Source organism: Nothoprocta perdicaria, unplaced genomic scaffold (genome assembly GCF_003342845.1).
Source record: "Nothoprocta perdicaria isolate Ctin4 unplaced genomic scaffold, notPer1 scaffold_251, whole genome shotgun sequence".
In the NCBI taxonomy this organism is placed as follows: Eukaryota; Metazoa; Chordata; class Aves; order Tinamiformes; family Tinamidae; genus Nothoprocta; species Nothoprocta perdicaria.
Genome location: NW_020455479.1, coordinates 227,845 through 244,943, shown reverse-complemented (window position 1 = coordinate 244,943; position 17,099 = coordinate 227,845). Strand labels below are relative to the sequence as shown.

The 17,099-nt window shown below is 43.0% G+C and overlaps 1 protein-coding gene across 1 annotated transcript in view; it reads left to right on the top strand.

Annotated features, from left to right (window-relative positions):
- Window positions 1–17,099, top strand: part of NAV2 (neuron navigator 2) — a 169,161-nt gene that overhangs the window by 108,594 nt on the left and 43,468 nt on the right. The window contains exon 14 of the mRNA XM_026040221.1: window positions 12,537–12,675. Within this exon, the coding sequence (XP_025896006.1) occupies window positions 12,537–12,675 (139 nt within the window). The remainder of the gene's footprint in view (window positions 1–12,536; window positions 12,676–17,099) is intronic.

Here is a 17,099-nt window from a genome sequence, read left to right as displayed (position 1 = left end):
GACAAGTGCCTTGACAGATGCACTATTTTTTTATGACTCTTTTGTATGTTAGGGAGCAAGTTTAAAATCTGAACGGATGCCGAAGGCGAGGAAGTCTCATTAAACTGTAAAAGTAAAATTGTATTCCATTCAGTATTTTAGACTGGAGGAACAGATTCCCCCTCCACAGTCAATGATACATATGTTAAAATCTGTGGTTTGCAATGCTGGATTAGGGGAGTAATTTTTTATGGCATGGAGAAGGAAGCTGCATGTACAGCAATGTTACTGAAATTTCACTCTCTTGTTTTTCTGTGTTGACTGCTKGTGTTTTAAGATCAGCTTTCTTGTCATTTTACATAGATTCTTTTGCTCATATMTTAGCACCACATTTTATATAGGGTATATTTCGTATAAGCCACTTTAGAATGTTTCTGTTAATTTTATTGTTAYGTTTAATTGAGGTTTCATGTAATTCATTTGCTATACTTGCAAAAAAAAAAAACCCCAGATACAGATGCACACGTACATATATATAGCAACAACCCTGATAAAACCTTCTTGCTCGAGAAGCCTGGCTTGGTGTGGGGGGGGTTAAATTTAGAAACAAACGCTTGTCCCTGGATCAAGTGAGCGCACCCGCTGGAGTTTGCCTGGAATTCCTCGCAGATAACAGCATGCAAGCTGCAGGACAGCTCAGCAGCTTTGCTTTTTGTTGCATTATCCCCAGCCTTTCTCTTGGCTGCCAGCAGAAGGGGACAATTTCTGCCTAGTTCCTCCAATGTGCTTATTTATGCAAAGTATGTATAGTGAAAAATAGACCTAATGCTTGTGTCAACACGAGTGCTCACTGTGGACTATTGCAGTTTTTAGGCTTTTAACTAAATATAAGATGTTCTAAAACCATTTGTAGCATATGCTTTGTGAAAATATTCCTTTCTCCGTCACGCACACGTGTGAGCTTGCTGGGGGAAGTTATGAATTTCTTGGAAGAGCTGATCACTGGAAGAATATTCTTAGGAAACCAGTCCTAAGTCGGTTTTATGCTATCTTCATAGCGCATTATCCATGCAATAAGTGTTATTTTTATTCTCAATACCCAACTTTCTGGTGTGCTGTCTATCAACTATCGTCTTCAGGGCTGGAATCTTGTCTCTTGAAGCCTATGGCAATTTTGCTATTGTCTTAAATAGCAAAATTATTTACTTTCAGGACTCCATAATCCTAAAACTGTCAGCAGTCATTGGGAGTTTACACCTGAAATTTTGCTGTCTACTTGTATTAATGATCTTCTGTGCCTGATCTTCTCTTTAAGGGCATCAACACCACCAGAAGAGTCTGCATGAGCAACATTTTTAGAGGAAAAGAAGTGGCACCATCAGGCTGCTGATTTAATGTTCGGTTGGCTGTGCAGGGTCTCATCTGACCCGATAAATCCAGTGCTTTGTCAGTCCTGGGAGACCAGGCTGGGCCTTGGAAAACTCTCACCATCTCTCCTGAAATGCATATGCAGTATTGTATGGATATACACGTTGGGCAGTTCCTCTGCGTGCTGACACGTTGCTCTGTACAATACAACTTAGACAAGAAAACTTAACGACGGCCTAAATTATTTCAGACTTCCTTTTATTTTTTTCCATATAAAAATGAAGGTCAGACTGTACCCACCCTGGTTTAATCTCTGCTTTCAGGGAATTCTCTAAGACCAGAGAGGAATCTGGCCCTCGAGGCTTAAGAAAGTGGAAAAAAAAGAATATTTCATAGTGTATGCCCTTTATCGGGTGGCAGATTTTGTGCCTCCTCTGTTCAGCACAAAGAGAGGAATTCCAACAGGGATCTCATTTTTGCTGAGCCATTTTACGACCACAGCGAAAAGACAAAATTTCACAGGATTGTAGCAGTTGCAGGTATATTGACTACATTTTTTTTTCTTTTTTATTGTGGAGTTGTGCGATTCCGTCGTCGTTCTGCATTTACTTAGTAATCCCTTCCCTGGGATTGGGAGCTTTGCTTAAGTGCAACAGGTTTCTCTTTMAATTTGGCTTTAACACAGTTATATAGGAATTTTCCGTTGATTCTCTTGTTTCTGTTTCCATTGATAATGTATAATTTTAGTCCTACTATCAGATGCACAGTAGTGGTTAAGTGAAGCATTGTGCTGTCTTCTTGCTTTTATGGCCTCACAGATATTTTTCATCAGTCAATATAATTTTAAAATGCCTATTTTTGTTTAATAGGCTCAAATTAACAGAAGCAGTCATTTCCAAGGTGAAATTTGGCAGACAAACATTAGGAAATATCTTACAAAAACTGCAAAGTGTAACGTCTTCACAAGCTGCACTGCTTGCATTGCTTTTACAGTCTGCGGTCAGCAAGAGTAGACACTTCATAAGCAACAAACTGATATATCTCAGCCAGTGAGGACAAGAAAATTGAGGAAACGCAACATATTGCAGTAAGCCCCAGTTTCAGGCCTTAGCACAAGAGCTTGAAACAAAACAAGTGTCGTGATGSTCTAACCTAGAAAGCCAACCTGTAATCATGGTTTGCAGATGTTTCARAGAGAGCCAAAACACCCATTTTTTTGGATATGCTTTTTTTGCTGCAGGATTRCTTTGCTGAGCTGAGGCCACGGACGCAGCCCGTGTTAACAGCAGCGAGGACAGAAAGCCTGGGGGCGCGCAGCTTTTGTTACCCTGAGCRTTAGGACCCTTTGCAGCCTTTTCTGAGCAGCTGTTCTTTAGGTAAATTAATACCTGGGGTCTCTTTACTGCTCTCAAACGTTAGCTGCCATAAAAGACCTTAATGTGAAGCTGTTCGCAGCTTATCTCACCCCGTTGCTATGTGGAAGTTCGAACACAGGCGCTTTCATATGCTGCAGCCATAACACGCTAATCTTCTGAACTTCCTGACCCATAAAACGATGATTATTGCTACATGCACAATTCGCCTGCAAATATCCATCCCCCTGCCTTTAGCGTTACGGGGATTGTGTTGCAGGATCCCTCCTCCTCCTCCTCCRTGGTGCAGAGGCTGCCAGGAAAGCGCAGGACGAGGAGGCTGCAGAGGAGCGCAGAGAGGGGAGCATTGTGCCGCAGCGCCGGGATCCTGCTTTTCTTTGGAGCCGGTGATTTCACGGGTGGGATGTTCTCATTCCTTTTCCCTAGGCTGCAGTTTCAAATGCGGTCGTTTCTGGCATTAGAMTTTTGTTATTCGTGTTTATGAGTGGCACACCCAAATTGCTAATTTTTGTTACTTTAGCAGAAAAGCGGTGCAGATCAGAAGAAAACTTGTCTGATTTATTTGTTAATTCTTTTATGCATCGGTAATATCTAAAAGTTATCTGCAGTAACTAATCCCTGGTTAAATTAATCACTGGGAAGTAGCTTACAGGGTTTGTTCTGGGCACCTTTAATTGGCTTAAAGTCAGCCGAGAGTTTGGGCAGGTGRAGAGGCCACGAATGGATTAATCGGAGTCCATTAATATCTTTGCTCTCACTTTTGTTGCGGATAAGACACTGTTTTTAAAGACTACCACCCTTGTTTGACCTGAAGGCAAAGCTGACCAGCTCCGTGGCTTTGTGTTCACGTGCATACAAAGGGGCTGGGGTGACGGCACTCTGGGAGGCAGCATCCCAAAAAGCAGAGGAGAGTCGTGTTTCTCTCTTTTATTCCTCACTAGACCAACTGAATGCAGATAACAGTCCAGCTGCGAAACAAATAAATGAGCAGCTCCTTTTTTTTTCATTTGAAAACACAAACATTTGTGTTGGACGATGGCCTCCCCAGGCCGCTTGTATTACCGGCGTTGTCCTAAATAGCAAGTTGTCGCCTCCACCGGTTTCTGAATTATCCGTCCTCTTTGTTACTATAGCAGCACAGTGGCCACTAAAATATAGACTCYGGATTAGGAAGGCAAGCTCGGGCTGTGGCTCCTTTATTTCAAGGTTTTGGCAGAAGAATTTCTCCACCAAGCCTTTATTTTGTAGCCGCTGGATACTTGGGTTTTAACTCTTTCAATCAAAATACGGCACTCTGGGAAAAGAGAGATTTTATTTAGGACAGGGCACAGAGCTGCACAGAGCCAACCCCCTGCCGAGGTGGTTGGTTTGGACTGCTCTTTCCTGGGGGTTTCTGTGGCTCCTGGTGGAACGGTTGATGTTTTCCCTCCAGCGAGGCGCGGGATGCAGCGCAGGGCTCCTCTCCGTCCCCTCCATGCCCACGGCTGCCTTTCCCTGGCACCGTCGCTCCTCAGGAACCTGGACAACGCAGATCTGGCCGCCCTGATTAGCCGGGCAGTTTCTGGCTCCGTGAATAAGCCTTTCTCTGCCTGTTCCCTTCTCCGTGAAGCCATTGTGTTCGCTTATGTCAGGAGCTGCACGAACTACAGCAAGAGGTCGTCACTATTTTGCGCGTTCCCAACTTAAGTAGCAAAATATGATGAAAAACTGTAGATTCTAACCTGAATTTAATCCCTTCTTCTTGCGCATACGTATTGTGCCACACTGCCCACCTTCGTGAGCTCACACCTTTTTTTCTCTAGCCTTTTCTCTCTGCTTTACACTCCAATTCCCTGTCCTTAAACTCTCTGTCCAGTTAGACTCGCTAGCTTGCCTTAGATTTGCATCCAGTCTCTTTTAGTCTCTGGATCTTTCCCGGGGATCATGGCCTGTCTGTCCCAGGCTCTGCACAAGGCTCCTCCCAGCATTTTACCCAGGGACCTGGCTTTATCCCATCCAGGGCAGCTTTTCCTCTGCTCCCACTGATTACGAAGCAGCTTCTTGACTGGTCCATCCTGGGGATCCTTGACCCCTTAGGGTGTCATTTAAGCTCAAGTCCCAGTGTCAACTTCAGCRCACATCTAGTCCCAGCTGCCATGCCCTATGCCAGGCATTACATGGGACATCAGCACCGCTCTTCTTGTGTTTCCAGCATTTCTCCTTATTGGGGTGCATGTATCCTACCTTGCTTGAAGATCCCAACCCTGCATTGAGCCATTAGCCTGCAGGAAGAGACGCTGTGAATGATGTGCAACGCTTATTAAGCATTTCCCACTCCTTGATGGCTTTGCTGGGGTTTACRGCTTATATTTGAACAACATGAGGCTAATCAGTGCTTCTGTATCTTTATTAGAATAAAAAACCCCTCCTGGGTGAAAGATAGCAAAGACTTAGCAAGCACAGTGTTGGAAGGCATGTGTACATCGTGGAGCTAAAATAAGAGCTTTGCAATTAAATTGCTGTCGATTTGTATCCGCCAAATATATATAATTTCTTATCTCTGTTATAGTCATTTCATCTTGAAATGAAGTGACAAGCCCTTTATTCTACAGCTGTAAATAAGGATTTGTATATTCAATAACTGCTCGGAGAAATGGTACATATTGCCTCCCAGCATCAGGAAGTCTTCATGGAAAGAAAAATACTGAAAATCTCTTACGACAAAAAAAATCAGTATTTTAACAATATTTTCTGGCAAATATTTTAACAATATTTTCTGGCAAAACAATTGGGGTATCTGTTAATGCTGCTATATCCTCATAAAAATATGCAAATTATAGTTATTTCAGCAGTTTAGCTGTGTAATCTCTATGTGAGACTGTACAAAAAAAAGTGCTTTTCAGGACCGTAGGCTTTCAGCTGAGATCAGATATTGTCTTTTAGTACCTTAAAGCAGAGAGTGGCTGATGTGAGCCCGTACTTCATCTGCTCCGGTGTGTGATCCGGAGGCTCCCGCTTTTCCAGCCGCTGGGTCCCGGCTTTTCCCAGACCACCGAGTACCAGCTCCAAGTCGTGACCTYGCCTCCCTTTTTCAGCACTTCAGAGGTTAATTTTGCGGAGGGATCGGATTTCTTTGCAGGGGAAGTTTCTGATGAGCACCTTGGGGCTGTGCTTTGCTCCGCAGTGTCTTTCCGGAGCTGCGGAGAGTTTAGTGCTCCGTCAAAAACAGCAACTTTGTGGAGCCTCCTCTTAGAGAGTTTCGCTGCTTTGGGGAGCGGATGGTGGCCTGATGAAGGTGTCAACCTGTAAAATCCATCTCAGCCCTTTCTCTGGAATTCCTCATGGGCAACACAATGGAGAAATGCTTTGGCCTAGGAATATCGCAAGGTAAGGAGTCGTGTAGGCTTCTGAAAGTGTGCTCTGTGCAGTGTGTTATACCTCTGTGCAGGCAGGCTTAGCTCTGCAAATGCTGGCTGCAGTGGGAGCAGATTAGACCGGGCAGCAAAGAGAAGCTTTCTCTGTGCTTTACATACTGCATTTGAATCCTTCAGTTCATTGTTATCAAACTGATGAATTTTTTGTTAGCTTGCATGCCGTTGGAGAAAATAACAGGAAATTACATATAAGTATTGTTTTCTGTTTCTGTTTTCTTCTGATTTTGCCCCAGCCTCCTGGAGAGCTTGTTGACTGGGCATTAGCATTCAATAGTTTGCAGGCTAACCAGGTATCTCTCTTACTCGACTTAGTGACTGCTCAGCCTGAGAAAGCTCCAGGCTTTTGTTATCTCTGAGCATTTTGTTATCTCCGGGRTAAAAGCAGCCCCTTTTGGTGAGCTGGGGCTGCGAGGCTGCCCCCGAGCCTGCCCCGGCGCGGGGCAGCGYGACAACCGCTTCTCACCCCTGTGCCAATTTCCATGGGCTTCCTGAGAGACTCTTTATCTAAGGAAGCTGCTCCGATCTTTCTCCTGTGGTTTCTTTCATATCAGCCTGGTTTTAAACCCCGGGATCTGTGTGTGCTGGTTCGGATGTTGCAGTTGCACCAGGAACCAAGCGGCTTTCCCAAGTGGGAGCCGATGCCTTCGGCACGGAGCTCCCCGGATGACGAGGAACGCAGCGTTTCACCTGATTATGTGCGTGTGCCGGTCCTTTCCGCGCTGGCACACCACCACGAGCCCTTTTCCAGCGGCTCGCTTTCCTGCGGGACCGCGCTCTGCCCAGTGATCAAATTAGCGCCTTTTGGTTGCCAAGCCCAGCGTTCCTTAGCACATATGTCAGCAGGCTGAAGGGCTTTCGGAAAGCCAAGTTTTGCATGTGCCTCCGCTTGCTGATGGAGCAGGCGTGAGTAAGCGTAGGCTGCGTCTCCGGAGCCGCGTGCTCCGATTCCTGGGAGAGGAGCTGCCCGCAGGTGCGAGCTATCCACGTTTCCCCCCGCGCCGCTTGGTGCCTTGGTTGGTTTATGCGGGATCTTCACCCTGTACGTTATTTCAGCCCTTGGTGCGTGGGAGTTCTCGTGCGGATGTCCYGCGTGCGGGTGCAGCGCGCKYGCCCTGGCCTCGCTGCCGGAGCAGAGCCAGGAGCGGGCTCCCCGCTCAGCCCTTTCCCATGTTTTTGTTTCCATGCGGCCYCTCATTCCTTTCCTTCCCCTTCGTCATTACGTCAGCACTCCAAGAATTCAACTAATCAGTGTTTTTTCCCCCCCATCTTTGCGTGGAAGCYGGTTGTTGTTTTGCTTGGGAGCTGTGCAGCTTGCCTTTGTTCGGCTCTGCCCGGCCGGCTCAAGTGCAGGGGGAGGTTTCAGATAAGGGATTTGTGTCCACACTCTTGCATCCCTGCTTCTCTATGCCCTCACTTCAGCGGGGCTTCTGTGTCCTGAGGGGAGGTGACCCCTAAGGCGTCTGCTGTGGGATGGGAAGAAAGCCTCAACAGTTGAGGAAGGGAGGATGTCYACAAGCCAGTGCCTCTGTGCTGGGGCAGTGGGAACCACTGGGTCGTCATCTCCAGCATGACCCCACCTGCCCCAAGGTGCTGCCCAAAGACGTGTCCCAGTTGTCATCCATCCCCCCAGGTGGCCTTTCCTCCCCATCATCCCAGAGCTCCCCGCCAGGATTCCCGACGTTTTTCAACTCTTGTCTTGGAGGTAATGGCTGTTAGGGTAATTTTTCCATGATAACCAGTGAGGCTTCACATTGAGCTTATTGTGCTAGGAAGCCCAAGGTTCTTCTTCTAGCATGGACTGGTGTTAATCTGCTGGAGTCCATGAGGTGGCCCAGCAATGACCAGGAGGAGTACCCATCCCTAGGGCTTCACATTAAGGAAATGACACTGCTGCTGACCATGAGGTTCATGGTGGCAGAGGTATCCCCTGTGCCCACGCTGTTGTTTTAGTCGTCATTGCCTGCATCCAGGAGCAATCCAGGTGGGACAGCAAATGGGGCACATCAGCGGTGGATGGGCAGGAAGAGAGGAGGAAAAAGGCAGAAAATGCCATTCATGGAKCCAGTGCAGGAGCCCAGGCTGGTTGGAGTGCTTGAGCAAGATGCCTTTCCAGTGGCTGTGCCTTCATGTGCCTGCAGCCTTGGGGTCAAAGGCAGGAACTCCCTTGGATTTATCACCTCACCCCTGGGGCTGTGTCATGCCAGAGGAACTATTGTTTGGAGCCAAAAAAACAAGTTCCACCAGTCAAACTTTGCACCTTAATGCAGTCGTGTGGCTGCTGCAGTGGTGTTTTTTAAACGGTGCAGAGTCTTCTGCAGGTCAAAACAAAACAAAGTAGGAAAAAAAAACCCTTCTTTTGCTTTTCGCCTTTGACAATCTCACTCTTGGAAGCATTTCAATATTACGGTGACATCCCTTTAGTTAGAAAGAAGGTGTTTTAAATTAAATGCCTACAATAAATTGTAGCAGAAGAGATTTCCTGAAGACAGGTCGGTTTGCAGGAGAAGGTAGATGATTTATATCCATTTAAAATACATTAATTAAATCGCTTCCCTGAAAGTGGGTTCTCCATCCATTCTTTGGCACACAGTTATTTATCACCTTTCCTAATGAGTTGAAAGGAAAGCTATACAAGGACYGGGGTTTGTGTTTTGCAATCCTTGTACACTGATGTCAGTATTATAGGAAATCGCTAGAGAGGAAAGCAGTGGGAACTGCTGTATTCTTGCTTTATCACGCAATTCCATTGGTTTTTCTTTTTTTTTTTTTTTTTTCTGCTTAAAGGCTGCAAAGTTTCTTTGAAAAGGTTTCTTTGAAATTTCTTTGAAAAGGCTGCAAAGTTTCAATCATCTTGCAGTTTGCCGTTTTTTGTTGTTGTTCTCCTATCAACTAATAAATAGTTAAATTTTTAGGTAGAAGAGGATAATTACAACGTTTCCATTTGAGGTATTGTAGAGCCCCAAGGCCCCCTCTTTGACAAATGCATTTTTCAGCAGCTCATTGTAATTTTGGTTTTGACTGAAGATCCAGCAAAGTTAAAACACACACCCTTTACTGCAGAAAGGTGCATTTTCAGCCTTCAACAATGGCTTTATTTAGTAAGGTTTTAATGACTCTTTTTGCTTTGGACGTGAAAATGTGGGAATCTCTGCAGTGAGGGGCTGTCCTGAGGATTGCAGCAAAGGTTTCGTGTGCCGTCCAAGCTGACAAAGAAGAGCCAGTTCTGGGGATGATGATTATGCCAGATGGAAAAATGCTGATAGACTGTAGGAAAATGCAAGTCTGAGGATAACTGCTCTGCAAACCAATTTCAAAAAAAAAAAAAAAAAAATTAGCTTTGAGCAGTTATTTGACCTTATGCCGTACACCGGAGATGTATATAGTGCTTTAGTAGCAGTGTTGTTAGTCGCACTGGGACGAGGAGGCTGTGACTTGCTGCAGGTGTGCTTTGCTCAAGAGAGAGTATGAGGCCTCGTTGGGTAAGAATGGTGTATTTTGAGTAATTCAGTATGATTTAATGGGAAACCACTTCTGCCACAAAGCAGAGCAGCTTGAGAAGGAGGAGGCTTCATCTTGCACAGGGAAGCAGGAGTTACTGGGTAAGCTGTACTGGGAAAGCTTCAAGTTGGCTGTAGCCCTCAGTATTTGAAAAAATCCYAAGTACTGCTCACCAAATACCATCTTCACCTTTAAAATTTAAATTACCAGCTTCATAGCGGATGGGGACAGCTACTTTGCACTTAAAGAGAGTAGTAGACACTCAGGACCCCCCAGTTAGCTAGTCCTGTTTAAAGCTTTGCTGCACCCGTAGATGCTTCTCATCTGAGAAAACCCAACAGGAACGAAGCCGTTTGACCCCATTTACAATCTGGCATGGTTTCAGTAGTGCTGATGTTTTTTAAGTGGGTGGCTGTGTAATTTCCCTATATATGAGACGAGAGCGTGAAATATGCTTTCAAGAACTCCCTTCATTTTTGGTAATCAAAGTAAAGCTTCAGTTGATTGATCAAGTAGAGGAAGGAAAGCCCAAACATCTCAGCTGCAAGTTATGGTTGAGTAGGCTTGTGCTGACATCAGAAATTATTAATTGCAGCAGCTAAATTACAAAGATGTTATCATGGCTTGGGAGCCAAGAGAGCTGTAATTGCCAGGGCTGTTAAGACTTCCCCTTTTGCTGCCTTTCTTTTGGCTTTAACCATCCAGACCCCGAATCAAGGTAAAAGGGAGCTGACTTACGTGGAGGGCTTGGGGCTGTCTCAAGAGCAACGTGCAATAGGGACCTATTGATTTGTTAAGAGGTGCTGTCTTTTCAAGAAACTATAGACACGATGCTCTCCCTCTCTTCTGCTGTGACATACCAACCAAAGATAGTATTTGCTTATGGTGCAATGGGCTTCTTGGGGTGAATGAGCAGCTCTCAATATGAAGGATCATTAAAAACAGGTTGAACTATGTGTTTTAATTAAATTAAACACCTGTCTTTAGCCCTCACTTTTGCTGTTGTTGTTTGTTTTTAATTTTGATAAAAATTAGCAAGCTTGAAAATACAAGGTTTGAGTTGTTSGTAGTTTTCACCAGAAAATAACAGGTTTACAGCCCAGGATATCTCCAAGAGGAGCCCACCGCAGTCAATGTATTCAGGTGCATGTTCCTACCTTTGCCCAGAGGCGCGTGTCCCAGTTCAGAAGGGCACTGGAATATTTCCATAGGGCCTGAAATTGCTGCACTGGAGTCAGGAGGACGGGCTAACTGACCGATACGGGTAAACCTGCTTGAGATTACAATTAGACACATTCTTCAGATGCTGTTAAACTGGGGGCATGGGTAGCTTAAGAAAGGAGCGTGGTTAGCAATGTAATGTTTCTGTAAATTTTAAAGATAAAGGGAAAAAAAAGTCATCCCATTGGATGACTTGGTTTGCAATACCTGCACTGCGTGTTTGTCCATTGAAACAGAAAGTTATCTGGTGAGATTGAGAACTGAATTACGTATTGTCAGCAGATAACATGAATAAGTATATTAATTTAATCAGAAAAAAAAATCTCCAAATGCCCTATCTCTATAAGATTAAACTTTTGAATATGGAAAACATCAGCACTTTGCAGGRGAAGATTTTTTGTAGGTTCAGAAATAAAAAGAGAAACAGTTGATTGTTACAGGAAACTTGGAAAATGACCAGTGAGTTTAGTGAGTATATGAATAGTTATATGTATAGTTATTTTAATATCAGTTTTGTGAACTTATTTATAGGCCGATAACATCTAAGAAGCGCAATTGCTCTTATAAGGCTTCAAAAAAAAGTACTAGTTATAAGTCTTGTTTTTAAAAATTGAAATGCAGAGGTAGTAGAAATTTCAATATATTACAATAGAAATACTTAATTGCCTGCTGTAAGGAAAGGTACCGCAAAGAGGAATTTCAGTTCTTTTCCAAGTTTTCAATTTTTCCATGCTGGAGGAAAATTTAGGATTTTTTTCCCTTTTCTTTCTTGGATTTCTTTATATCACTAGCGCATCATATTTTCAGCGTTATGCTGAAAATGATACTGGAAAATTGTTTGCCAGCTTATAAATCTTCTCCTTAAGCAGCTTTTATTTAAGGGCGTGTTAGGAGTGGAGGGTCTGCCGTGACTTCCAGGTCATTTTGATTTTGCCCACTACTACATTCCAATCACTTCAGACCTGAGGACTTTTTGTTGGTGGCTTCTGTGTCCTAAATTCCAGGCATGTGTTTCTGAGGCACTAGCAAAYGTTGAAGCTATTGCATAGTGGAAGAAGGCAATCCTAACTCGTGAGCTGTTTTATCTGCTCGAAAAAGAGTTGTACAAGGCAGGAAAATTACCTGCTGTCTGAACAAGGGCTTTCTTGGATTAAATTCTCAGGTGCTACAAATGGTTGTCTTGTTTTCTAAAATTCTTGATGGAATTCACACTACCTACTAGGATTGCCTGGCAGGGTAGAAAGTACAAAAGTTGGCACCAAGATTAATTTTGCTGTGCTTAATTCCATCTCTGCTTTATGGCTTAGCAAGTTAGCACTACGCTAGCAAGATAAGTTTTCTTCCCTGTGCCTCCTTTGCTTGTTCGAGGATGCAGRTATGAAGGTTGGAGTCAATTTTAAAGCTTGCTTTTTGGTAAAAGCTTTAAACTGAGCCAGGAAAAAGAATTATCCCATTGGTACTACATGCCTAGCRGTGATATAGAGAGTAGGCTCTATGGCAGGCACGTAGGTGATGAGCTGTATGGATTCAAACTCGATGTCCAAAGGAGATAAGTCATRAAAACCAGCAGACCTTTCTCATTTGGCAATCTCAATAGGATAAGGCTTGTAAAAATAATACTCGTTTTGAATTGTGTGTTGTCTTCTGACCCTCTTTGCCTCCCTTTGATTTGCTTTTCCTGCAGCTGGGATGACAGCAGCTCAGTCAGCAGCGGCATCAGCGACACCATAGATAATCTCAGTACGGATGACATCAACACAAGCTCCTCTATCAGTTCTTATGCCAACACCCCTGCCTCGTCCCGCAAAAACATAGATGCACAGGTAAGATTTGTGTTTTAGTTACACTACGTTTGGATATTAATTATTTTCTCTGTGCAGTAGGTGTGACTTTCTAAAGTTAGAGGAGCTGCTTATCCATCCTTGGACAGGTAGTGGTTCTTGACATAATAACAATTCCGTGCACGTGTATTTGAAGCAGTTGTGTTTTCAGCTGCTCTGGTTTGCCGCTGTCTTTACAACGCAGGGTGACAACTTGGAAACTGATCCAGGGAAGAATTAAGAATGCAAAGAGTTGGGGTTATTGCCTTGACAAATGTTTAATAGCATATTACTTTGCAGACAATCAAAACTAAGCGACAGAGTCCTGAATTAGCTGACACCAGTAATTTACATGGACCTTTACTACCTCCCTCTTTTTTATACCCTTGAACATGTGAATTCACATATAACATTCAGTACAGTGAGTACCACTGAAAATTCAACACTGTGCAATTGTAACTCCCATATCCTGTGTGCTATATAGGATTACTTCCTCTACATGTGATATCCGTGGAGGCTCTACCATGGTGGTATGAGAGGAAAGGAGTTGTTTTTTCTCTTAATGGTATATCAAAATGGTGTATCAAAAACACCTGTTAATAGACTTTTCTTTTCCTTAGCTCTAGAAAAGGTTTACGTGGTTTTATTAAAGAACAGAATTAATTTAAGTGAACATACAATTTTAAAAAATGAACATGCAAATGTACAAGGCAAATAAAATATATTACTGTAAACTTCCAGGGCTGCAAGTTACTGCAGGCTTTCTACTTTTGGCTGCATTTCATAGGAAGATAAATTTTATGTCCACCAGCAGCTTACATGTAGTTCTTTATGCTTGGATATTATACATCCCCTAGCTTAAACTAGTGAAGATATTGAGCAGCTTTAATTCATCAATTAATGTGTGTAATACAGAGATTTGTAATAATACAACCTATTTTCCCTAATAGTATGAGATTGCATTCGGCAAAGTGCTGGACTGAGCAATCCAGTTTTGTTCTTTAGATACTTGCCCGCTCTAGGCAGTCGAGTGTCCTTTGTCAAAGCAAATGCAGAGTAAAACTTAGCACTGCAGCAAGCAGGGGGCAGAGATCTATATTTGCATTTTTCTTCTGTTCTCTTTATTCTCTTTTATTCTGTTTTTTTTTTTTTTTCTTTTCATGACTGGACCCTAAATCTTTTCTAATATCCGTTTTAATGTACAAGTGTTGGTCCTGTGAGGTGTTACTCCTCCTGCAGGACTGTGGTGCAAGCAGGTATTGCTCTCTGTTCCCTTGCATTAAGTGCATTTTTGAGCCTACATTAAAGATTTTCAGAGCCAGCCTCTGGTTGTGTATCAGTGATTCTCTGTGTGCACAGAACTGCTCATACATGTACCATGCAAGCTGAGAGGAGATCAGAGAATTCAGAGTGTTCTTTGGTATATCACAGAGCAGTAACATAGACAAGTAGGAGGTTTTCTGACAATTTTTAATGCCTCAGTATTGTAATACTGTTGGTGGGGAGGAAAGAAAAGAAARAGGATACGTGACTGCAGACTAACCTAGGGAAAATAAACTCATTTGACTTTTATCTTCTGATGGATCAGATTTTTGGAAACACTTCTAAGAGATCAAAATCTCTGTTGACAAACTCCTCTTCCTCCTCCACAATTTCTGCAGCATCCAGGAGAGCGCAGGCATGTAGTACAGAACAGGATCTGAAGCTTGTACAGACAATAGAGGTTATTCATTAAAAGAGGGAACTGGTCCTTGAAAATACCAAATTCTAATCATGTCAGCCATGCCAATGAATAGTGGCTTGGAGCAATGGAGCCACAGCTAGTTTGGAGAGTTGATTTTTAGCAGCCTGAAATGACCCTCTCAGCTCATGACACTACATATGTGCTTTTCTGCCCTGCTGTTGCATGCTGCCCGGTGCACTGAGCCACAGAGACCAACAGAGATCCACATAGGCGTTTAACTTTTAAGCTACAGTGCTTCTACCACATCTTTTTGAGGTGGTGCAGCATTGGGGTTTCAGATAATTAAAGCTTGAAGCAGCAAATGGTCCGGGCAAATAATACAACACATCAAAGGGAGAGGGCCCTGACATGTTGGTGTCTGTTGATACCATCAGCAAGACTTACTCAGAATCATCTTTGCAGGAAGAAAGCATAGTTATAAAAGAGGAAAAAAAAAAAAAAAGTCTATGCTAAGCAGAAGATTAAGATTTTTTTTTTTTTTGGAGCAACTATCTATAGCCCCAGAAATATATGCAAGTTCCACAGCTCTGTGAAGCATGCTGAAAAGCATGACGGTGACTGCCTCTTCACAGACATGTCACAGGGGCATGTTTGTTGGGTTGTGGAGGCTTAAGGTTAGTTATGTTTTAGTGCAGCACTGCATCTGATATGGTCATATTGGTGAATATATGGTCATATGGTTAAGGTCATATTGTACACAAACTGTAATAGGAAGCTGAGACCAAGCAGCCATTAGAAGATAACTTATTTAACTGAAAAATGAGTGAAAGAGATCGTGTAATAAACTTGTTCACATACTGCGAAAAAGATAAGGAGAATGGAAAACAGCAACATCCTCAACCTGTTCAATCAGGAGGACTTCTCAGTACCGCTGGAGCAGAGAGGGACCCAATCTGCTCACGTCTTTATGAAGAGACTTGCAAAGCTGTACRAGTAGATTTTGAGATCCTACGAGTTGCCTTTATTTCCAGCTCAACCTGATGGCAGCTTTTGTTCCCATCTCATGCTGTATTTGTCTTCAGTGACCTCTAGCAAGCAGTATTTCCACTTTCACCTAGTGCAAGGCTTTCAAGTAGGTGGAGTTTCAGTTGAAACAGCAAAGCCAAGTTTCGCCGTGTTTGGATTTTGATTCCTTAGTCATGTTTCCATGCTCTTCTCATTGTTTACCATTAAACAGAAAGGACACAAACATTTTAGAAGCAACCAAAACTGGAATAAGCACTTTAACTGGCAAGTAGGCGTATTTTCTGCCCTGGGACACATGCGGTGGAAATAGCTCCAAACAAGGTTGTTGAAGATAGTAATTAAAGCACGTGAGGGATGATGATGGTGTGGTTTTGCTGGTTGATTATTTGTTCTTTCTTGTCTGAGCTGTCTTCCAAGATGCATGAGCGTAGGGGACATTTCCATGCAATTATAATGTTAGAGAAACAGAGAAGGTAGAAATGGTCTCACCRTGAATTTATTACAAACCTGCTGCTGCTCATAAATAAAAGGTGAGCAATTCTCAAATATTGCACCCATAGAAAAAGAAGGAAAGAAGGAAGTTAGAAAGCAGTATTTTGTTTAAGATCGTGCTACTTTCCTGTCTTCGGATGAAGAGATGGGAGAAGTGATATTGTGACCACCAGGAGAAAACTATAACAAAAAAGAGTGTCAAAATCCATAATACAGTAAATTCTTGTTAGTCTAATGGCTCACTAGATAAAAATTACCTAGACCCTCGCTATATTATACAACTGAAAACAAGACTATTAAAATCTACGGTGTCAACTTTCAAATACTGAGACCTTAAACTAGTTTTTCAGGCTTTTAAAAATACTGTAAAATGCAAAGGAGACAAAGCCACAAAACCCCTGTCTTCTTTTATGTTAATAGTATAATCTGGCAAGAAAAGAAAACTTAGTGTTGAGATGCACTATAGGAACGTAAAAATCAAATGTTGTGTTCTGCTGAAAGCCTAGTAAAATGTCACGCATCCTTCTGTGTGCTCCACTTTTCTGTTTATCCAAAAGGAGTCAAAGGATGCGAGTTAAATAATGGTTTRAGGGTTGTTAAAGTACGTTCCTTTAAAGTGCTGTTACTCTTTGATGTGTTGCATAGTGCTTCAGGGAAGAGATGGTGCTCCGCATCTTGCACGAATATACTAACCTCCTCACAAATGTCACCATCRAGTGTTGTGTTTGCAGTTATGGTTAGAAAGCAATTCAGCAGGGAAATTTTTACCTGATCTGGGTCAAACACGGCCGTTGGACACGCGTGGTCATAGAACAGTGTTASAGGATTTGCCCAAATGAATGAGCAGCATTTAACAGGAGCCGTAAAATTCTGCAACAGCACCGAAAAATGAGAGGTATATTTAGGATAACAGATTCGGATAGAGCTGTTCAGAGTTTGGCAAAGACTTGGCAACGAGAAAATGCTGTTTTTGTCGTTGATCTTCACAAAATTCTGTGGAAGAGCCTGTCAGCACAATCAATCCGGGCAAAGGRTAAGGAAAAAACAGTTTGTGAGAGTTGAGTATAAATGAACAACTGGCTCAATTTGTGTGTTGAAGTCAGAAACTGATATTGGGAGAATGTGGTTGGGGGTTCATTTTTCTTCAGGTCTTAGGCGCCTTCTAATGCATTTGGATTCGAATGAACAGCATTCCATATACTGAAGTCTCTGCCAAAAAGCTGCC